This window comes from Leopardus geoffroyi, chromosome A2 (genome assembly GCF_018350155.1).
Source record: "Leopardus geoffroyi isolate Oge1 chromosome A2, O.geoffroyi_Oge1_pat1.0, whole genome shotgun sequence".
NCBI classification, from domain to species: domain Eukaryota; kingdom Metazoa; phylum Chordata; class Mammalia; order Carnivora; family Felidae; genus Leopardus; species Leopardus geoffroyi.
The window spans coordinates 121,433,636-121,457,641 of record NC_059331.1 but is presented as its reverse complement, the minus strand read 5'-3'; the positions used below and the strand labels follow the sequence as shown (position 1 = coordinate 121,457,641).

Sequence of the window (24,006 nt, the reverse complement as noted above, 5' to 3'; positions counted from 1 at the left end):
TCCTCTGCCCCTAGGACTTTAATCTGGAAAACTCTGACCTTCCTTCATGTATAGGTAATGTTATATTTTAACCTTTTTTGCAATCGTTCTTTTTTTTTTTCTTTTTTGAGCGAGTGCGTGCAAGCTGGGGAGGGAAGAGTCAGACGCTCAACTGACTGTGCCACCCAAGTGCCCCTCTGACAATCATTCTGAAGACACTTTTTGACTTCAAGTTACAATCATTTCGAGACGATTAGCATTTTCTTTTACTTAGAGAACCGAAAGAACAAATGTCTCATCACATTTGGTTCCGAGGATAAAAAAAGCTGCTAAGGAACAGAAAACAGGGAGTATAGCAGATAGGTCACCTGATTCCATTATTTACAGATTTAACAAATATCTACTGAGAATCTGCCATGTGCTAGGCACTGTTAGGCCCTGGGGAGTCAAAGAGAAAAAGACACATATTCCCTTTCTGTAGGTCTAAGTCGGAGTGGGAGTCAGGCATGCAACTCAGTAGTTACAAGGAAGTGGGAAGCTTGCTCGGCTGGAGGCATGTGAAAACATGGGGGTGGGTGGGGCCCAGGAAAGGGCAGTCAGACTCTTAGGTCAGCATGGGGTGCTCAGGGCGGATTCATGGAAGAGGAAACCCTTGAGCTGACACCTGATTAATAGGTAAGCGTTTGCCAGGCAGAGGTGTGAATGCATTCTAGATGGACAGAACCACGTGAGTCAAGGCAGTTGTTCGTGAAAACAGGTGCACTTCAGTATTGCTGGGGCATAAAGTATACGGGGAGGAGCAACGGGCCATGAGCCTGAACAGATATGGCCGCCGGATCATCAGAGACCTTGTCTGTTCTACAGAGAGAAGGTTCTCTCTGGTAGGCTAGGGGTTCCAGCCGTTGACTGGCCTGACTACAATTATTTGGACTGTTCGGTAGAAATGTAGAATGAAAACGTAATTCAGAAAAACGTGCACCCCCACGTGGACTGCAACATTGCTCACAAAAGCCCAGACACGGAAGCAACCTGAGTGTCCGCTGATGGATGAACAGATAAAGCAGATGTGGTTTACAGCAAAAGGAATAGTATTCAGCCATAAAAAAGAACGAAATCTTGCCATTTGTGGCAATGCAGATGGACCCTGAGGGGATTAGGCTGTGTGAAATAAGACAGAGAAAGAGACACCCTACGGTCTCTCTCATATGCGGGATATAAACCAAACTAAATCAAAACTAAGCTCATAGATACGGAGAACAGATTGGTGATTGGAGGAGACGAGCAGTGAGGGGTGGGAAAAATGGGTGAACGGTTTTTTGTTGTTGTTTGTCTGTTTCGATAGAATGAATAAAAATTAATAATATAGATTCATGGGTTCACCTAGCTTTCTCAGTGCGTCCCCAGGGTGGACCCTGGCGATCCATACTTTTAACAAGCTCCCAAGTTCTCCGACCTAAGAGAGAATGTGGCCTAGGGAACATTTGTCACAGTTATAAACAACAAAAGGGGTTACCTCCTAAACTTCCACTGGCTTCCCCTATTTCAGTGTTGGGCACATCTGCATCCCTATGCTCTGTTCTTTGGAGTTTTGGGAGAAAGAGAAGAGCCACTGAGATCCTTGGCTGGGGATGTAGAAGGACAGCCTGGTGCCATGTGGACTGTGAATGTTGGACATCAAATCAAGAGCCATAATGGCACCAAATGCTGGCTGCCCATTCGAGAAAGATTTTAAACTCGTGGGATCGCTAGTCCACAACTTTTAAAGAAACCCTTCCCCCAGCAAGGCAGAGAACTATGTGATCTGTAAACGACTACTCCTTGGTTTCTTGAGCAACAACTCTCCGTAGCTCTGAAACCCATTCCCACTATGAATACAATGTGGTTCCAAAAGAAAGGGCACTAAGGATGCGTCATTTGGCGTTCAAGAAAGACAAAGCCCACCTCTGTCAAATGCCATTTTGACATCTTCAATGTGTTCGGTGAACCCAGAGACTCTGTAAAGACCTTCCGACTTCAATCCTGTGGGGGAAAAGGAAACAGAGAGACTTTAACTTCCTGAAACATCTACAGAGGACTCTAATTTCATATATACATCGTGTGCTATAAATGAGAAAAATACAGTCAGTGCTCTTGTATATTACACACTGTCACACTGAACGATGCTGTCGCCGGACCTGCCCGTCTCAGTTTCCAGGCAACTCTGTCTTCATTTGCTTGCGCTGCAGTGGAAACCTCACAGGGATCTGGTCTTCTTCCTGCCTGGCTTCACAAAGTGAACCCCTGTTTCAGATTCTCATCAACCTTGGTGCTTCCTTTGTTCATCAGACTTGTGGATTTGATTTCACTGCTTCAGGCGGCAACCTGCTGTCTCCCCAGCATCATCTTAACCCATGTGCCACACTGCGTGCAATGCTGTGCTAGGTATACATACATCCACGGGCACCTCTGTGTGATATATATTACCCTGATTTTATTCAAACGGTCTAAACTTTATAGCCTTTTGTGTTTAATCGTAAATATCATATGTTCAATGTTTAACTAAATATGATCGATTTCATCGTTCTACCTTCAAATAAAGGATCATACGCACAGATGCCGAAAAATAAAATTTGAGTGATGATTCTGGAAACTTGATCACCGTATATTTGGGCTAAGACAAAGATGTGGTTTCTGCTCCTAGATCTTATTGATTTGTTAAGATATGTTCTACGGCCCAGCCAGGTCCCCAAAGTATCCAAAGGGAGGGAGGGCCAGATCTCAGACCTTGCATGTAAGAAACTAGCTGCTATCAAACTATAACTACAGCAAAAATAAGCGAACAAATAGCTTCTACAGCTGTTGCAATATACTCTGTCAAGCTCTTGATAACAGGAACCTTCGCTGCGTAGGAGTATGTACTTTCCTGTTTTTCATTTGGGAAATATTTATCAAGTATATGCTCTCTGCCATATATAAGGGTCTGTATCAGGTCTGCATCAGAGACAACAAATGCATGACATGTATCCTGCCGGTCCTTCTCCCCGGACTGTCAGAGACCTTCTTCACTGACCTCAGCTCCGCCTCCCACCGAACCCCACTCAGTCTCAGAACTTGACTCAGTACGGTTGCCCAGGTTGCCACACTGATTAACTGGGTTGGTCCACAAGATGAGAGAGAACTGGAGTCATCGTGTTCTAGTTGGCGGTACAGGTTAGCATGCCTCACTGTGGTTGTAATCTGCACGTGACACAGGCGATGACACGCGGCCTTCTTGTTTGGCCACATGACGCAGAAACAAACGGCCCCGAAAGAGCATTTGCAATATGGAATTTGCTACGGGTGGGGCATGAGATGAGACTTTGGCAGAGGTGGTAGCAAAGCGGGGGGATGGGAGTCATGTGAATTTCTTCCAGCCTGTTCTCTGGTTCTGTTCACACGTGCAGGATGCCAGTGCCTGCGGCTCCAATTCCTTTGCTGTGGCTCCCCGGGCTTCCAGTCCTAATCTGTGCTATTGTAACTCTTGTATGAGGCATGCTTAGTGCTATGCTCCCCACGGACACATCAGACATCAGACACGGCGGTAACTCTGCCCGTGTTATCAGTCGCCTCTGACGAGGATCACTACGGGATGATACCAGCTTCTCCAGAGAAGCTGAGGTCCTGAGTCCAGGCTCCAGAGAGGCTGGTGCTCTGACCCCAACTTGCAGAGCCCTCTGAACAACAGGACCCAGGGATGCTTTTCCCAGCTACTCATCCAGAGTCAGGGCACCCCCTTCTCAACTCTTATCCAGATCAGCCCCTGCAGCAATACCTTCACCAGGTCCCAAAGCACCCAGTGAACTCTGACAGCTACAGCGGTCAAAGGCAGGAGCCATTTCGTAACAATGTGAGATTAAATGAGCTAGTCTTAAGGGAACAGAGTAGCTATAGTTTTCATCCTGCGTGGAAAAGGGAATGATTTCCTCTCTCTAAAAGGCTTGGGAGAACAATCTATAATGTCCTCTTTTGTTTTGTTTTGTTTGGGAAAGAATGGGATAGTTGGCCAATGCATAAATATCTGTAGATTACATTAAGCCAGTTTGGACACAATAACGGATCCCAACGATAGCAGAGCCCCTACATGGCAAAAATGGTTAAAGCCTCTGGGCTTTATACCTGGTCCAACTATCCACGTTACACCCAGCAGTCCAAATTCTCCCCAACCAGACTTGATCCACCATATCGCTGAAGTTTTGGTAACTGCAGAGTAGCCCAACAAAGCACAAATAAAGGAAAATAGGACTCAATCATACTACGAAAAACCTTTTCACGGAAATGTTTCTATCTTCTCTGCCTTCTTGAGTTTTCACTCAAGTGATCTTTTTAGATCATAGATCTTTGTAATCTTTTCACTCTCCTCTTTAAAATAAACAGAAGCAATACGAGCGGTGAATTTCTATATGGTAAGAAACGTATGTGTTGATCAACAGTTTCTTTACCTATTTAATGGGGTCACTTTTGAAGACTCCATTCAGACTTCACCTCTGTCATAAACCCTTTCTGGACTGTCCTCAAATAACACTGAAATGTCTTCTGAGACTACATGGTGTTTTGAATACACACACCTGCAACATTGATTTATTTACTCCTCTGATTCTTTTTTTTTTTCACATTTATTTTTGAGAAAGAGAGAGAAACAGAGTGTGAGTGGGGAGGGGCAGAGAGAGAGGGAGACACAGAATCCGAAGCAGGCTCCAGGCTCTGAGCTGTCAGCACAGAGCCCGATGCGGGGCTTGAACTCATGACCCATGAGACCATGACCTGAGCCGAAGTCAGACGCTCAACGGACTGAGCCCCCCAGGTGCCCCTACCCCTCTGATCTGCATACTACAGTGTCAGTTTCCGGAAGGTGAGAACTGTGACTTTTATATCAATGTGTAGTACATAATAAATGGCTTAGCAAACATGTTGAATGCATAGATACAAGGTTTGGGTACAAAACAGCACCGATGTGGTTGGCTGGATTTGGCTTATTTGTGTGCGTGTGTATGCACGTGTATGTGTGTGTGTGCTGGGGTAGGCCATTTCCCCAACACGCTCTCTCAATAGTGGAGAGAGAGTCAATTTAACAACTATAAGTTTCCTTGACAACAGTAAAAACAAACAGTAAAAACAAAATCACATAACAAGGAATTTTTTCCAAACCTCTTGCTTCGATTTCCCGTATGCATATGTCCACCACCATGGGCCTCTGAGTGTTGTGAGCCTTTACGAGTGTTGTGAGGTCACAACAGTATACCTTCTTGATCCTCTTGAGATCAGGTTGACAGTCGTTGGGAACGTGCTTGGAACACTGTTTGTGTACGTTTAATCCACAGTCTGTAAACAAAGAAGCCACATTAGCCTTGCCTGGCCCTTTTGTAAAAGCCCGACACAAATTATATGTTACCAAAAATAAAAATGAAAACACCCAAGGGTTTGCTGTATTTTTCTGGAACGCCCATCCCATTTGGAGGTGATATTCTCTACAACATGAGTATGAAATCCACCTTTACTCACAAAACTCTTAGAGAATTCCATTTTTCTCATTTAGCCTTTCTGTTGCTGGACCATCAGAATAGAACATTTCGCTGAGATTCTTTAGTTTTGGTGATTAGCTAGGTTGTTTGTGTGGGGGCGGGGGGGTTTTGTTTTTGTTTTTTTCTTTTTTGGGGCTGGAACCTTTGGGTCCATGTGTGGACTTCTGGGTTTGAATTCCCAGAGCTCGTCTTGGCTCATAAAAGGCACCTAGGACTTGTGCTAGGTTGTTTTCCTAAAGTTCTGGATGCTCCTTTTGTGGAAGACATGATTACTCTCTCTGAAGGAATCTCTGATCTTTGGTCTGTGGACCCATGGCCATTGGCAACTTCTTCCCCTTTCCTGGAGAGTTGCCAATAGCTTTTAGTACCTTCCCCTTCTTGGGGGTTTGGGTAGGCCATTTTTCTTTCTACTTACCTTATTTTGACATCTGTGAGTAGAAATAATGTCTAACTAGATACCGGTGGGAGTACTTGAGAGTTTACAATTTAGAACAATGCCATGTAATGTGATGATTAGAGTAATTATTTATAAAGCTCATATCAAGATCCAAAGCTGAAAAGGTACTTTTAAGTTCAATGAACACATTAAAAGCTTTGTTAGCAGTTGGTATCCACTGACAGAATTTCTCTAACAAGACACAGTCTACATTCTGGAAAATAAAAATCTAATGCTGAAGTTGTTTAAAGTTGATGTGCTGTCTAGTCAAAGCACATATATGTTATACACATACATAATAATGAATGTTATAATCAGCTGTTTAACAACAAAAAAAGGCACTTAACCACACCAAGGATTTGAGAAAATCTGAACTTTGATAAAATCATCAAAAAATGATTTTTGAAAAGCATTACATGATTTTCATGTAATTTTTAGGCTGAGTTCTATCTACATTCCTTCCAAAGAAAAAAACCAGTTCTTAATCATCTTAGCTTTATCAGCATGAGAAATTCATCAAAGCTCAAGTAAACCTCAGTAATATTTTGACAGATCTATTTAGTTGGATGTAAATTTGAGCAAATGGAACCAAACAGAATTGGTTTGTTTTCTTGTTTGGCTCCCCTTCTATAAAATAAGGATGATAATAGCACCCATTCCTAGGATTATCATTAGAAGCACCTAAATTAATCTGTGTAAACTCTAAAGTGTGGTGAACACTACATGTGAATTAAATAAAAGAAATGGCAAGTGTTAGAGAAAATACAAGGCTACCTGGCCAGCTCTTATTATTTCACTAGTAAGTTTTGCTCTGTTCTTGTAAATTTCATCGAAAACAATGTCCAGGGGCACCTGGGTGGCTCGGTCGGTTAAGCGTCTGACTTCGGCTCAGGTCATGATCTCACGGTCCGTGAGTTCGAGCCCCGCGTCGGGCTCTGTGCTGACAGCTCGGAGCCTGGAGCCTGTTTCGGATTCTGTGTCTCCCTCTCTCTCTGCCCCTCCCCTGTTCATGCTCTGCCTCTATCTGTCTCAAAAATAAATAAACGTTAAAAAAAAAAATTAAAAAAAAAATTAAAAAAAAAAAAAAGAAAACAATGTCCAAACATTGTGATAAAATATACATAACACAAATTCACCATTTAACCATTTCTAAGTGTACAGTTTAGGGGCATTAAGTACCTTCACACTGTGTGCAGCTGTCACCACTCCCCATCTCCAGAACTTCTGTCTTCCAAAACTGAAGCTCTGTACTCATGAAACACTAACTCTCAGACCCTCCTCCACCTGGCCCCTGGCACCACATTCTATTTCTATGAATTTGACTATCTTTTTTTTCAAGTTGATTTTATTTATTTTGAGAGGCGGGGTGGAGGGACAGAGAGAGAGAGAGAGAGAGAGAGAGAGAGAGAGAGAGAGAGTCCCAAGCAGTCTCTGCTCTGTTAACATGATGTCCGACGAGGAGCTCAATCCCACAAACTGTGAGATCATGACCCGAGCTGAAATCCACAGTCGGATGCTTAACTGACTGAGCCACTGAGGTGCCCCTGAATTTGACTACTGTTGATGCCCCATATAAGTGGAATCCTTAGCATTTGTCCTTTTGTGACTGGCTTCTTTCACTTAGCATGATGTCCTTCAGGTTTATTAATGTTACAGGATAAGACAGGAGTCCCTTCCTTTTTAAGGCTGGATACTATCCCATTGTCTTGACACACCACGTTTGGTTTATCTTTTGATGGACATTTGGGTTGCTTCTACCTTTTGGCTATTGTAAATAGTGCTCTTATAAAAACAGGTGTACAAATATCAGTTTGAATGCTTGCTTTCAGTTCTGTGGGGTATAGACCCAGAAGGGGAATTGCTGGATTATGATAATCCTATTTGTAATTTCCTTATCAACCTCTTTTTAAGATCTGAAGCAACAGTGTGTTTCTGTAGAGTTAAATATGGAGACTTTATTAAAATTAACATGTTTTATAACATATACAAATATTCAGTATTTGCAAACGACTACAATTCCAGATGCTATAAATAAGGTCTAGTTCATTTAAAAAACGTTTAAAACATGTAAAATACAGAGAGTTGAGAGGCAGTGATGGCTATTCCTAACCTTTAATGAACAGTTTTGAGTTTTCCTGCAGCTCAGTGGAAATACGAGGCCAAATAGTGGCCACTGGCGAATATTAACATTTTAACCTCAGAATATGTTTTATTAAAAAAAAAAAAAGAACAGGAAAAAAAAAAAAACGCTTTTATCCCAGAGAAAGTTGCAATTCACAGCTACTTCAAATTCCAGAGTTGTGTTCTTGTAATACTGACTTTGGATCGTTTTTGCTGCTCAAATTGGATAATACCAGCAATTAGGATATTTCTGATAGGTATAATCTGGACAGCCTGAATTGATGACCACTGAGTAATTTAGATATTCCACCACTTTGCTCAGTGGTTGAGCCGTGAGATGCTCTGTAACTCCCAGTAAGACTTTTCTATGAAGTGGGGTATCTGGAACATTCCTGGAGAGGCTGCCTCTGAGCCTGTTTGCTGCTTGCATGGATCTCTGATGGGGGCAGGTAGCGTTCAACCACTCACACAAACACTACCTGAACCATCCAGGTGCCACTACCAGTGATGGTCGTATCTACACAGTAGAAGCAAAGGAGAGAAAGGATGGAAGGTCCCACAGTCCTGTGAACCAAAATGGGCAGGATGGCGAAGTATAGTGTCATTAGCATATGTTATTTTAAATGCCCCATAAGACTTATTTTTAAAACTCATGCCCTAGCAAGGAAGAAATCAGTCATGGTGTTGGTAAACCCAATCAGAATACCACAAGAGGCTGTTCTCACTCCTGGCAGAACTGCTTGCCAGAAAAAGTGTGGCGAGACGAATTAGGAGACCCACTTACACATTACTTTGGCAATTCTTTGCTCTTTTGTTAGCCGTATTGTAGTAAGACTTGTTGTACGCTAGCTACGTGTCAGCACTGGGCGTGTGTGTCCAGTTCTAGGTGGAAAAATACCGAGGATTTCAGAGTGCTTTGAACATACGTGCCGTCCAATCAAGCTCTTTAGTTGCACTGCTAATCTGATAACAGAATGGGTTCTGGAGCTGAATCCATTTTCCGCCACTTCCTATGTGGCCAAGAGTAATTAACACATACCTCTAAGCCTTGGTGTCTTTATCTATTCAATGGGGAGAATAATTGCAACTCCTTAAGGTCTTTTGGTGAGGCTGCAGGGCATGATAAGCAGAAAGTGCTTAGCTCAATGCCTGGTAAGTGGTAAATGTTTACACTAGTATTTCTATTTTTATGCCCTGCCTTTTGTAGCAAAGTGGGGATGGGAAGGAAATGTGGTTTTTCTACCTTGCAATTCCATTGGAATTGGACTACTTAAGGACTACTGCCTATTTTGGGTGGCAGGTAGGTGCATAAGAAATTGGACTTGCTTGGATCTTTTTCTTTTCTTACATAAACATGAGATGTTCCTTCTCATTCCAGCAGACACCTAGAACAGTCTCTCCATTAAGCAGAGAGATGCCTTGAAGCTTCCAGAAAGCTAGACTTTCGAGCTAACCTGAGTCTGTTTCCCAACTCTGGAGAAATGATCTCCAGCTCAACATCACGACCCTTTATATACATGGAAAAGGATGAAGGAAGTTCCCTGTTTACCTGAGCACCGAACCCCTTGGGCGATGAGCCCCCACATGAAGTTGGCACAGTATTCACACCAGTGCGGGCCTCGGAACGTGTGGACCTGTGATCCCAAAAGAAGAAAAATGTCAGGACATTCAGTTATTTGAAGGCAGGTGGCCTCAGACGTGACACACATGGACGACGTCCAGAAACGACGACCTCGGTGGGAGTGAGCATCCCTAACTGGGCCTTTTCTTTCCAGTGAGGTGGAGTTACAAACGGACTGGAGAAAACAGATATGCTTCGGTCTTTGAAAATCCTCTATGACCCGCCATGCGCTAGGCCAGAGTCATAAAGGAATGTAGAGCTCCAGTAAGATTATAGGGCCATGCCATCAGCTAAGGAACGACACGCTCACCACCCCAAACAAGGCACCGTGCGGGCAAACCCAAGATAGCCCGGGGCCAGTCGCTGTAACCTGCATTTAGCTCAGCAAGTTCTGGAAGGCAGAACTCAATTACTGTGTCCTTTTGACCAAAGTTGCTCCATCTGTAGAATATCCAGGCAGGTATAAATAAGACATGATTATGGGAAGATTAAAAGCTTCGAAGTCTTTGAGCCACTTCCCCCTCAAAAAAAAAAAAAAAAACCCACAAACACACACACACACACAAACAACCCCCCAAACCAGGCATTAAAAAGAGAGGAGTTGGCTGAACATGAAGGTTACCAGTAGGGTCTATAGAATTGCCTTCCCTAGAGACAGGGTCTGGATTCAGCATGGCCGGGTGTGGCCTACGGGTGTGCAGACTGAAAGCCCTTTCTGATTGGCCAAGGCACAAGTCTTATTGGTTAGCACCCCAGTCAGTTAAATATTTTGAATATGATGAAGTAAGGATGGTTTTATCTTTAGTTATTCAGGTACAGGTCCTCTTGTGACTAGACCGTGTGTGAAGTCTCGATTTAAAACAAAAACAAAACAAAAATACTTGTCCTCTAACACCAGTGAACTTCAAGACACAGAACCAGGAGATTCCTTGAAAGCAGACGTGGCCATGGTAAGCCGAAACCCACCACAGGCAGTCTGCTTGGAGACATACAAACCTACTTTTACAAAATTAAAATATTAGGAGACATTGCAAAGGACTTTCCGAGTTGTAAGCCTCCATCGACAAATAAAAGAAATGCAGACGATATTATTCCTTTAGCAGACTGGGAGGCCAGTATGCTCTTTTTATTTAACACGAAAAAATAGGAGGATAACAACTATGGATGCCATTTGGGAAGATGCTCATCAGAGCCCTACTTAATTAAAAAAAAAAAAAAAGAAGAAGAAGAAGAAACATCAGGGGCTCCTGGATGGCTTGGTCAGTAGAACATACCACTCTTGATCTCAGAGTCATGAGTCTGAGCCCCATGTTGAATGCAGGGTTTATTTAAAATTAAAATTGAAATTGAAAAAATGCATCACTTTGAGATCTTTATTTATTTATCTATGCCAGTAACTGGGTATATATAACATGGCAAACAAAATAGATCTGGTTCCGTTCTACTGGAACTCACAGATTTGTAAAGGCCGAGAGAGTGCACACAAGTTAAAAAAAAATTAAAAAAAAGAACAATTTACGACCATGGTTTCTATGCAACAAAGCTAAGTTATAATAGTCTTGGTATTTTAGTTTATCACTTGCAAACTGCCCAGTATACTATTTCTGCTTTGAAAAAACAATGGAAAAAAAAAAAAAAAAACAAACCACCTCTCGGAATTGTTTTTACTAAAAATGGGTAAATGTGCTGTAAGGAAACAACGCTAAGATATGACAAGGCCTCCTTGTAGGAATGCAGAGAATCTATCCCAGGGAGTGCTTGCCCTCTCGCAGAGCCAGAATGCCACGGTTCATTCAGAGGCTCGCTCAGATTCAACGTGATACTGAAAGAATCCCTCAGTAAGGGGGTCTATTGGTAGTTGAGCATTTTCTAAATTTAGCAATCCAAGGACTCTTCATAATTTACTAGAAAGACTCTAAAGGGACGTTGTGGTTAATAATGGCAACAAAGTTAGTCGGCTGTTCATATACTGTTGCAATGGCCAGATCAATAGAATAAACTGTGTGGAAAGGACTATAAAAGAAAAAGGAAGGTTGTGACTAGAGAGACTTAAGAGGGGCCCCAGGGTTATCCACAGTGGTGGGGAAGGCTGCTCTTTGAAAGGTGACCTCGCGCTGCTTGAAAGAGGGGAAGAGCCGGTCTGGTGGGGGCAGGGTTGGAGAACGTTCCAGGCAGAAGGAAGCTAGGAGGCCCTGCAAGCGAAAGAGCTTGCTGTGACTGAAGACTAAAGGCCAGGGTAGCCAGAACACCAGAGCGAGGGAGAGAACTCGGATGACGCCGAAGGTAGGAAAGGGCCTTAAAGGTTTTAGTAACGAGTATAGATTTTCTTTTAATCTAGGTCCAGTACGAAGCTCTTCAAGGACTTTAAGTAGGAAGATGATTTTTAAAGAAAAAAGATGTTCTGACCACCATCTTGAAAACGGATGGGAGAACATTTGTAGTGAAAGAGATTCAGAAACCAGGTAGTAGTAGTTTCTTCAAGTTGAGAAATGGTCGAGGCCAAGATCAGGGTACTGAAGGTGGAGATGGGAAGTGGATGGATTGGAGCTATATTTCAAAGACAGAATTCATAAGACTTAATAATAGAATAAACGTGGCTCTTGGAGGAAAAGAGGAGTGGAGAATGACTCCTAGGTTCTAGCTTTAGAAACCAGGTGGATGGTGAGGACCTTTGCTGAGATAAGGAAGACCCCCTTTGGGGGAGAAATTCAAGAACTGAGCTCTGGACAATTTAAGTTCAAAGGCGAGCAGGAGCCTTTGAATTCCTGAGAGCAGGAATTCACACATAATTCAATAGCTCAGAGGAGTAAGGGCTGGAGGCATACATTTGGCTCACCCCTGACAAACAAATGGTAATTAAAATTGTGTAAATGGACAAAAATTATTAGGGATGGAGAGCAGAAAGTGAAGAAAATAGAGCTCAACCCAAGCCCTCTGTGCTCCAACACTCAGAACCAAGAGAGTCAAGTGCTTCAAAAGCCAAAGGGTGAACAGTATTTTAGGGAAGGAGTGGTCAACCGTGTTCAATGCTGGGAAGACGTCCAGTTAGATGAGGACTCAACACTGATTCAGACACACGAAGTTACTAGTAACCTCGGTGAGAGCAGTCTCCTCGCATCGGTGAGGGCAAAGGTCACACTCAAGTGACACGAAGAATAAATGGGGGGTATGGAAGTGGAGAAATGCGTAGGCAAATTTGTCCGGAAATTTGGCTATGATGTCCAGCAGAGCAACGAAATAGCTCCAGGGACCCCAGGGAGATTTGGGTCAAGGAGAATTTTTTTTTTTTAAGTAAAAAATGGGAGACATTAGGGCATGCTCACTTGCTGACGGGATTGATACAATAGGTACAAGAGGCTGGAAATGTAGAGCAGAGGGAGTGAGGGAGGGATGATCTTGAAAAGCTGAGAGATGTTGAGGTTTAGGTCATACATGGAAGCAATACTGAAAAAGAGAAACAGTTGAGGTTTTTCTAGGATCAGTAAAAGCACAACATCTTCAGATTCAGAAAAGCTAACTGAGTCTCAAACATGGTAAATTAAAAAGATAATATAACCTATATAGATTTTAAAGAAACCGCAGAATGCCAAAGAACAATCAAAATCCTAAAAACAAAACAAAACAAAAACACACAAAAACCCAGTTATTTTTGCCAAAGGACAGCAATTATGATGAAAACAGTTCCGTTCAGCACAAAGAAGCTAGAAGATCATGGAAAAATTTCATCAAAGAGCTCAGAGAAAATTACTGCCAACCTAACTTCTGTACTCCAGAGTGGGGATAAAATAAAAGTATTTTCCAGACAAATGCCAAGGGTGTTCACGCACAGATCCTTACTCAGAGAAATACTAGGGGGTATATACATCTGCAGGAAGCATCCTGAACCTAGTGGCAAGAACAGGATTCCAGAAGCCATGGTGAGCAAGGGGTCAATCTAACCAAGCTCTATCTGCATAAAACAATAACAAGATGACTAATTTCAGGGCACTGAAAAACAGAATGAAAAAATGGCATGGAAGATAGGAGGGGCTTTAAAAAGTCAAAGCATTCTATGGTTCTCATCATTTGGGATATGTACGTAGAGTTACTCATTAACTAAGTAAGGAAGATTTTAAGTTAATTACATGTGTATTAGATTTTGGAGTATACACAAAAAGGGTGGAATGGAATCTATAAAATGCCTATGGGAAAATGAAATAAAGATTTGATTAAGCCAATGAAAAGCAAGAAAGAAGAAAACAAAGCAATAAAAAAAGCACAGTAAATGGGGGGGGGGGTGTGTGAAAAATCCTTATTTGTCTCTAATCACAACACATATGGCTCTAACACCAAACAAAAGCCCGAAATTTGCAGATATTCAAAAAGCCTTTGCAAGAAACACACTCAGAACATAGTGTAATGGAAATGTTGAGCGTAAAGGGATAGAAAAAACATGCCTAGCAAATGCCAGCCAACAGAAATCCCAAACAAATGTCCTGATATAAAGTTTATACTTTTTTTTATTAGTGATAAAGATGGTCATTACATAATGATTAGAGATTTAATTTTACCCTAAAGATATAATAGTCCTGAGCTGTTATGCATATGACAACATGGGTCTCAAAAAATATAAAGTAAAAGTGGAAAGAAACCGAAGACAGATTGACAAACCCATAATCATAATGATTTTTAACATCTATTCACAGAAATTAATAGATCAAATAGGTTAAGTTAACATACTGGATACAAAAGGGACCTCATATCCAATAATTTATAGAATATGTACTGTTTAAAAAAATGCAAGAAATGTGTACACAAACTGACCACAAAGCAAGCCTCAACCTACAGAAAAGAACTGACCCAATACAGACCATATTCTGACTATAATTCAATAACATTAAAGATCAATAATAGCCAAACCCCAGTATATTTGGAAATTTAAAATAATTCTAAAAAATTAGCAAAGAAAAAATCTTAATGGAAATTACCAAGTATTTGGAATTGAAAGACAAAACACTCCTTGTGGGGGTATAGAAGCTTTCAATGCCTGTATTAAAAAGTATAGGTTGGAATTTTTTTAAAGGTTTAACATTAATAAGCTAAGCATACTATTTAGGAAACTAGAAAAATAATGAAGTAAAACACAAAATAATAAAGATTATTGCCGAACAGAATCATAGAAAGAAAAGATAAAATAAAAAGAATAAAAAACCTCCAAGGTGATTTATTTTTAATTTTTTTTTTAACATTTATTCATCTTTGAGAGAGAGTGAGATACAGAGCATGAGCGTGGGAGGGACAGAGAGAGAGAGGAAGACACAGAATTTGAGGCAGGCTCCAGACTCTGAGCTGTCAGCACAAGCCTGACACGAGGCTGGACCCATGAACCACAAGGTAATGACCTGAGCCGAAGTCGGACATTTAACCAAAAGAGTCACCCAGGCACCCCTCAAAGGTGATTTTCAAAAGGATTTATAAAATAGGCAAACTTTGGGCAAGACTGGTCAAGAAGAAAAACACAAGTGCTAAAGAGAACATAAATGCAAATGCAGTAAAGATACTAAATATAAATCTTGAGAATACTAGCGTTATACTAAAAAAATTAAAAGTTTTGTGACATTGATAATTTTCTTTTTTGATGTGGATACTTTTTTTTAAATGCTTGTTTATTTATTTTGAGAGAGAGAGAGAGAGAGAGAGAGAGAGCCAGTAAACGTGAGTACAAGCTGGGGAGGGGCAGAGAGAGAGAATCCCCAGCAGGCTCCACACTGTCAGTGCAGAGCCCCACATGAAGCTCGGACTCACGAATCATAAGATCACGACCGGAGCCAAATCAAGAGTCAATGTCCAACTGACTGAGCCACCCAGATACCCCTGACATGGATAATTTTTGTAAAGAGTGTAAATTATCAAAAATTACCCAAACTAATATGGAAAACCCAAATTCAATTATATCCATTAAGTAATTGAATCTGTAGTAAAGCATCTACACTCAAATAGTTAATGAACCCAAATGATTTTATTTTAATTTTTTTTAATGTCTATTTATTTTTGAGACAGAGAGAGACAGAGCATGAGTGGAGGAAGGTAGAGAGAGAGGGAGACACAGAATCCGAAGCAGGCTCCAGGCTCTGAGCTGCCAGCACAGAGCCCGATGCGGGGCTCAAACTTACAAGCTGTGAGATCACGACCTGAGCTGAATTCAGACACCTAACCGACTGAGCCACCCAGGTGCCCCCCTAATGATTTTCTTAAGTTTTATCAAATATTTAACAAATACATCATCTCTAACTAATATAAACTATTCCAGATTGGAGGAGAAAAAAAAAGAAGAAAAGGTCCAGCATTTGCTTTATGAGCTAATATAATCTTGACTCAAAAACTATACCAGAACATGAAAATAAAATTATGTCAATTTCTTTTTTTTTTTTTTTTTTTTCAACGTTTATTTATTTTTGGGACAGAGTGAGACAGAGCATGAACGGGGGAGGGGCAGAGAGAGAGGGAGACACAGAATCGGAAACAGGCTCCAGGCTCTGAGCCATCAGCCCAGAGCCCGACGCGGGGCTCGAACTCACGGACCGCGAGACCGTGACCTGGCTGAAGTCGGACGCCCAACCGACTGCGCCACCCAGGCGCCCCATGTCAATTTCAATTATGACCACAAATGTAAAAATCCTTAAAAAAAAGATCTTACTGAATGTAGTGTTATATTTAAAAAAATGTCATATCAAGGGGGGCTTATTTTAGGGATTTAAAGTAGATAACACATCACTAGAATTCACCACAATAACAAGAGAGAGAAACCACACAATCGTTTCAAAAATTAGAATACAACAATCAATAAAATTCAACATCCATTCACAACAATAGCACTTCGCATACTAGGAATAGAGGGAACTCTCCTAAAAATAGTTGATTAAAGGTATCTCTGACACACGCATAATGGTCATCACATTTAGAGATGAAATATTAGAATAATTTCCTTCAAAGTCAGCATAAAGATAGAGCGGTCTATGAATGCTTCTCTTGGGCATTATCCTGAAGAATTTAGCCAGCAGAATAAAGTAAGACAAAGAAATATATAACTGAAAGAAGAAGCAGGCCATCAAGTTTCCTTAATATAAGAGAAATATAAAGAAATCAGAAGCATTACTATACATAAATAATACCTCATTTTATTGAACAATAAAATTAAGGACTCCATTTACAACAAAATCTAAAATAGTTAGCAAATAACTAAAGACATTAACGACATAAATAAGAAGAGAGATAGTCTATATTCTTGCACAGCAATACTCAATGTGATAAATATGTCAGTTCTCCTCTAAAAGTCTATAAATCCAATATAATTTCAATCAAAATCTCCATGGTACTTTTCACCAAACCTGACAAGATGGTCCTAAAACTCATAAGAATAAAGTCGAAAAGGCTAGCCACAATAATTTTGTTTTTATTTTTTTTTAATGTTTATCTTTGAGAGAGAGAGAGAGAGAGAGAGAGCGAGTGAGCGCCTGAGTGGAGGAGGGCCAGAGAGAGAGGGAGACACAGAATCCGAAGCAGGCTTCAGGCTCTGAGCCATCAGCATAGAGCCCGACGCGGGGCTCGAACTCACGGACCCTGAGATCATGACCCGAGCCGAAGTCGGACGCTTAACTGACTGAGCCACCCAGGCGCCCCTAGCCACAATAATTTTGAATAAGTAAAAGAATGTAGGAAAATACCTCTGGCCATACACCAAGACATCTATAGTAACAAAAAAGTAAAACACTGCAGGATGGGCCACCAGACCAGTAGCATAGAGCAGAAAGGGCAGACACAAAGTCACACATCCGTGAAGAACTGGTGTATCTCAGAAGTGGCTTTACAAATTAGTGGGAAAAGGAGATCAGAGAGATGAATTATTTCCTGTGTCATCCACCTGTCCACCCACTCATCATTCACTCGTGCATCTCAGACTTACATGCTGACTGCTTACTTTGAACCTGGCACTGTACTAGTCTTTGGAGATACAAAGTCTGATGGATCAGAGGAGGAAAGACCTCCCTGCACTCAAAGATCTCATCTGTAAGAATAAATAGGCAACATAAATAATGATCCTATGGCAGTATAACAGAGATTATAATAGATTCTTCCTGAGAAGTCTGGGGGGAAAATGATACTTGAACGGAGTTTTCAAGGATGCAGAAGACTTCACCAGACTGGGAAAGACAGAATCTGGTGGGGAAATTGTGTGGACTGGGGTGGCAGATGGCTTAGGGAGGACATTCTAAGAATAGGAAACAGCATCGCCAGAGGCCAGTGAGGGTGGGCTTGGTTTTTGAAAGGTCATGCAAAAAAGGGGTGACAATATTTTTTTTCTGGAATATCTCCAGTGGGTAAGAAATTGCGTGGGAAATATCTCCATACCTTGGGGTAAAAATGAAAACACAATGTTTAAAAAAAGAAAGAAAATAGAATATTTAGAAATTAGGAGACTAGCTATAATTTTATAGATATATATATATAATTTTATATATATAATTTTATATAAATTTGTCTGTTTACTTTACACAGACAAAATAGAAACCAGCCTAAAGAATGCTTCAGGAAAATACAGGATATCCCAGGCATAGATTTTCTAAAATTTAACTTTTTAGCAATATTAAAAAAAATGATGCATATCAAAATTGCATTTAATGCTTATTGGCCCTGCCCATATTTACCAACATCCTTTCCCATCAGTACATCCCCACCGCCTTCGATCTCATTTCTTCAGCCAAACAAATGCAGACAGACATTTTTTGAATAGCAAAAAACTTCTGTGTCCCCACAAATACACATTCCCACAGAAATAAAACAAAATGGGGACAGAGGGGAACGTAAAGTTAGTTAAACATTATTTTAGGCCCACTGCCTAATTTCCTCTTTGTGATGGGCCACTGTTTATTTTCATGGCTGATCTATTGTTCAATTTTCTTTTGGGTCCGCAAGGGCAATCTCTAAACAGTAGACTAGATGTAAGGCTGAGGTCACTCTCTGAACGCATTCTGTTTAGGGTTGAGTTATGATGGCTACTCTCCCAACGAAATACCCCGTATCTTGAAAAATCACTGATCAGCTTTTTCCATTCTGTGAAGTTTATTGATTTTCAAGAATATCTTTTCAGAAAAAAGGACATTTTGCCAACTTTAAGGCAGTAACTAAAATACCCTAGACAGGAAGAAAATACCCCAGACAGGAAGAATGTCGGTCCAAGACCATTATGCTGGGCATGGTCTGCCTGGGATTCTAAAACCACACCAAACAGAAAAAGATGATATTACGGGAGATAAGGTATGTTTGACAAATAGCCCAGGAATGGCCACTTAGTGCAAACAAGAGCCAGATTTGTCAAGAAAAATCTCAGGCGTTCAGCGAGTATCCCCTGACTTGACTCTAAATGAGCAGGATGTTGTTTGTCTCACATCTGCTGAATCTGGAAGGCAGTATTCCCTCGTGGTTTCATAACTAGTGTGTTTCGATGGGTCAGCGCAGACCCCATCCACGTGTGTAATCAGCTCAGATCAGGTTCTAGACTGTAAGAAAGAGAAAGTGCTTTTTGTGACGCGCTACACTTGAGAAAGTTGTGCTTTTCCGTGTCCGTCAGCCATCAAGATTTCTGAACCTTGGCACTAGGGACATTTCGGGCTGGATAAATCATCGTCACTGTACGCTGTTTAGCAGCATCCCTGGCCTCTACCCACTAGATGCCAGTGGCACCCGTCAGCTGGAACAGCCACAAATGTCTCCAGACTTTGCCAAATGTGCCCAAGGGGCAGAATAACCCTGATAGAGACTCATTGCTATAAACTAAAACCACATCGCCTCAGCTGGTTGTTTTTATTGTTTATATGAAAAATGAGAACTTCAGGGGTGCCTGGGTGGCTCAGTCAGTTAAGCAACCGACTTTGGCTCAGGTCATGATCTCGCAGTTCGTGAGTTCGAGCCCCGCGTCGGGCTCTGTGCTGACAGCTGGGAGCCTGGAGCCTGCTTCAGATTCTGTATCTCCCGCTCTCTCTGTCCCTCCCCCACTCGCATTCTGTTTGTCTGTCTCTAAAAAATAAACATTAAAATTTTTTTTTTTTTTAATGAGAACTTTATTCTTTTGATTTTAAAAGGATTCTTTGGGTCAAAGGCAGCTTTGTCTTAGCATAGGAGAGGGGGCTGGAGGTGGCTAACATCACTTCCAGCTACAAGTTGCTGGGTTTTGGGGGTCATGTAGTCCAGCTTCTGCCCAGAGTTACCCCAAGGGCTTGTTTGTAGTCACCCCAGGGGGTCAGCTGCACTTGGCCTCCTGGGCTCAGCCAAGGGTTCTTCCTGTCATCTACTGCTTTTCTCATAATCATGTGACAAATTAACTCATGAGAAATTAGGTTAAACTTTGGACTTTTCCCTCTTGCAAGATCAGATGAAATAATGACCTTGATGTGAACCTTTTCAGATGTAATGTAAATATCCGAGGGGAATCGCTCGGTCTGTGACAGACGACTAGGACTCCCCCCCCCCCCCCGCCCCCCAGCCTCGCCGCCCCAGAAGCCTGCTCAGCAGAGGTGCCAGAGGGCTGGGTGTGTCAAATGAGATACCACTCACCCCCAGATCTGTCTATTCAGCAGCTGTTCTTGTAGCCTTAAAAAAGGATTTAATTTCGAGGACACTGATTGCCACAGTTTTTTGGGTATCTCCCCACTGCATAAAGTGACATGAGCTAGTGGTCCCTTCCTCCCAGGTTTATCAGGGTATCAGCACCAATATTCTTGTGACAATGCCCTGCCCTCCAATCCTCTAGTGCTTCTCCATGGTCTAGTGCGTGTTTCCTCGGTCCCAGCACCACTGACGTTGGGGCCAGATCACTCTTTGTGGTCGGGACTTGTAGGACGTGCTGGGCATCGCAGGAAGTTTAGCAGAATCTCTCGCCTCTACTAGACAGCCCGTTAGCACATCCCAGTTATAAGGATCAGACATGTCTCTAGACCCTGCCAGATGTCTAGGCGAGAAGCACTCTGGTTGAACACCTCCCAGTGGAAGAGGAGCTCACATTCTTAGGTCTCCACTGGTCTTTCTTGTACCTGGTAGTGCCTGGCACAGGGTTGGCCCTCAGTCCATATTCGCTGAATAAGAAACTGCGTATCTAAATAGTTTCCCCATCTTAGAACTTTGAAAAAGACCCAACGAATATGCACAGTGATCATTGGTGCTTTTCTTTTTCTCCTCACAAAACACAAAAGGAGTATTTCTCTGGACTTAAAATGCCAGAATCAGCCATTTAGTCATTTAGAATAGCCCCTTTGATATGTTCTTTGGAATAAAACAAAATATAAAATTCATAACAGCTAAGCACTTGATATGGGTCAGACTCATGAGTAGATGATTTACATTTGTGTAACAGCTTGACCAAGCCACTGCCCTGGTGTGTGGCCTAAGCAAGGGTTTGTTGTCAAAATCTATCCTCTTTCCACCAGGTTCCGATGGTTTGTAAAGGATTTACAATGACGGTGTTCCAATATTTACATGAAAACAGGTCAAGGAGGAATAAGACAAGCTTTTAGTCAGACCCTGGCAGGCAGAGAAGGCCCTCGCCCATGTGAGAACCGTGTCCAAAAATGGTTTCCTCTCTTGCCTGAAATCCCTGCCATGAATGAAATTGCATTGGATAAAGGCATCGTGCTATTGGTTTCAAGAGGACCCATTTACATTATTTTTAATGCTTATTTATTTTTGAGAGAGAGAGACAGAGCATGTGAGCCAGGGGAGGAGGGCAGGCAGACAGACAGACAGACAGGCAGGCACACACACACACACACACACACACACACACACAATCTGAAGCAGGCTCCAGGCTCCGAGCTGTCAGCCCAGAGCCCAACGTGGGGCTCGAACCCATGAACTGTGAGATCATGACCCAAACCAGAGTCGGATGCTTAACCGACGGAGCCACCCAGGTGCCCCTGGGTCTTTCATTTTATATCCAAGGTGATGAAGTCTGCCTTTTTCCTCTGAGTGGTTCCTTCCACACTCGTTTCTGCCCAAATGGCCTTTTCTGAAGCTGATTCCTGCAGGTGTAATATCCACCTGGCCCCGTTGCCAGAGCACAAAGAAGTGGGATCGGCACGGGCAGCAAAGGGCACTGGGCCACTGCGTGCCCACGAGAACACACGACAGGCAAAGTGTAGGGACAAAGAAGGGCTCACACGTTCTTATGAAGTCAAGGACAAGGAAAAGAGAGGGGTTTGCATATGGAAAGCACAGATGTCTTGTTCCAAAGCACGTGACCACTGACTGATGAGAATGCAAAAAAGAATGATAGGCACAGAAACCGTGAATGGGCCACATGACCCCAACGGCAAGGTGGTGGTGCTGCCCCTGGACAGGTGCCCTGGCCACAGCTCCACTCCTGAACGCTGGTGCAGGATCCCATGATCCTACGCGTTGGGGAGGCAGGTGCACAAGGAGCCTGCTGAACGAGCTTGCTTGTATCCCTCGTGGACATGGGAACTGGGTGCTACTGATGTAGCCTTGGTCTACAGAGAGTGGGGGACACAAAAGGGTACGCTGAGAAACCATTTAACTTCTGTCCAGACTGGGCCACTTTTGAGAGTCGCCACACAAGAAGCTGGGACAACAACAGTGAGCCCGGGCATGAGTCTCCTCCCCTTCCCCCCTGTATAAGACACTGGGCAGCCCTGCCCGGCCAGACCCGCTGGCCAGATGGGGAAGGAGGGCTGGCCTGGCACACCCTGATACGATCCGTCTCTCTGGCACAGCCTAGTGGACCTGGCAAGGGCCCACACCTGCGAGGGCTTGAGCACAGCTAACACAAGTGTAATAAGCTACGCCCAAGGGCAAACCGTGCGGTGGGGTGGCCAGTGGGGAGAGAACGTGCAGTCTTAGGTAGACAGGGCCGTGAGATGTCTGCTACACGTCCTTTCAGCCAATATCTACTGACAGCCTGCTCTGGGCCAGGCCCTGTCCTGGACACTGGGGTTTCTGCAAAAGGAAAACAGACCTGAACCCCTGTCCCTAGCCCCAGGGGTGAGTGCTTCCGGCTGGTAAGGGGAAGGCGAGCCTACAAGTAAATACGTACCATGCCAGTGGTCAGTGCTATGGAGAAAAGTAAAGCTGGGAGGAGGCTGGGCAAGGGATGGGTGGGGGACAGGAAGGGGATGGAAGGGGAGGGACGGGGCACGGGCGGGGAGGTGGACAGGGGATGGGAAATGTGGGGTGGGGCCGAGTGGTTTGCTTTTCAACTTTGAGAATTTTCTGGACCTCTGCTCTCCATCCATATTCCATGTAAGGAGAGCAGAGTGGTCCTGCAATGTTTGGGTGGAGGGAGAGAATTCAGTAGAAGGAAGGAGTGATGTATGCGCACATGCAGACTGGGAGGGCTGAGCACCGAGTGGGATGAGTGGAGAAAATGCCCAGGGTCATCCGTCTCCCTGGATCTGGCCCACCCCAGATGTGAAGTGAGCACCTCCCTCCTCGATGGTCTCCCGAACAGGGAGCACCCTGTTCACTCCTGGCTCATTTCTGACTCCCAAGTTTTCGTTCACGTCATTTGCATTGCCCAGAGCACTCTTGCATTTTTCTGTTACATGTAGTTAATGAGAGTGAGTGGAAGAAACAGACGATAGAAAAAAGGAAAGAAGGGCATGGAGAAGTAAGGGTAGAAAAAAAGAAACGGGGTGCTTGGATGGCTCAGTCGATTAAGCGTCCAACTCTTGATTTCGGCTCAGGTCATAATCTCATGGTTTGTGAGATGAAGCGCCGAGTCGGGTTCTACACAGACAGCACGGAGCCTACTTGGGATTTCTCTCTCTCTTTCTCTCCCTTTCACTCTCTGCCTCTCCCCCACTCATACACGCTCTCTCTCTCTAAATAAATACAAAAAAAAAAGAAAAGAAGAAATATAGAGACAGAGAAAGTTGAACATTACAGCGCAAGAGAGGAGAGAGACAAAAAGATGAATACTAAAATAATAATAGAAGCTCACCTTACTGGGCGCCACGGACTGTAAGTGATTTACATGTATTCTTTAAGCCTTACAACACTCCCATTCTATAGATAAGGAAACTGAGGCTCATAGAACTAAGCTCTTTTGCAAAGGTCAAGCTATGGCCAGGAGTACTAAGCTGACCATCATTGCTGTGCTAAGTGGAGAAGGAAGGAAGGACAGCCATCCAGATTGTTGGGGCTCTGGGGATTTTGGAGCTTAGCCAAAAGGTGTTATTCGGGTAGACCATCTCAAAGAGAGAGATTCTACGTACAGGAGAGTGTCTCTACTAGATAAACAGAGATGCAGATATAAAATGAGTTAA

The 24,006-nt window shown here is 42.9% G+C and overlaps 1 protein-coding gene across 3 annotated transcripts in view; it reads right to left on the bottom strand.

Moving 5' to 3' along the window:
- CHN2 (chimerin 2) overlaps positions 1-24,006 on the bottom strand; it is a 300,337-nt gene that overhangs the window by 7,413 nt on the left and 268,918 nt on the right. For all 3 annotated transcript variants that reach the window (XM_045495183.1, XM_045495182.1, XM_045495184.1), the window contains 3 exons: positions 9,623-9,707; positions 5,143-5,316; positions 1,921-1,998 (listed from right to left, as the gene is read on the bottom strand). In XM_045495183.1, the coding sequence (XP_045351139.1) occupies positions 1,921-1,998; positions 5,143-5,316; positions 9,623-9,707 (337 nt within the window). The remainder of the gene's footprint in view (positions 1-1,920; positions 1,999-5,142; positions 5,317-9,622; positions 9,708-24,006) is intronic.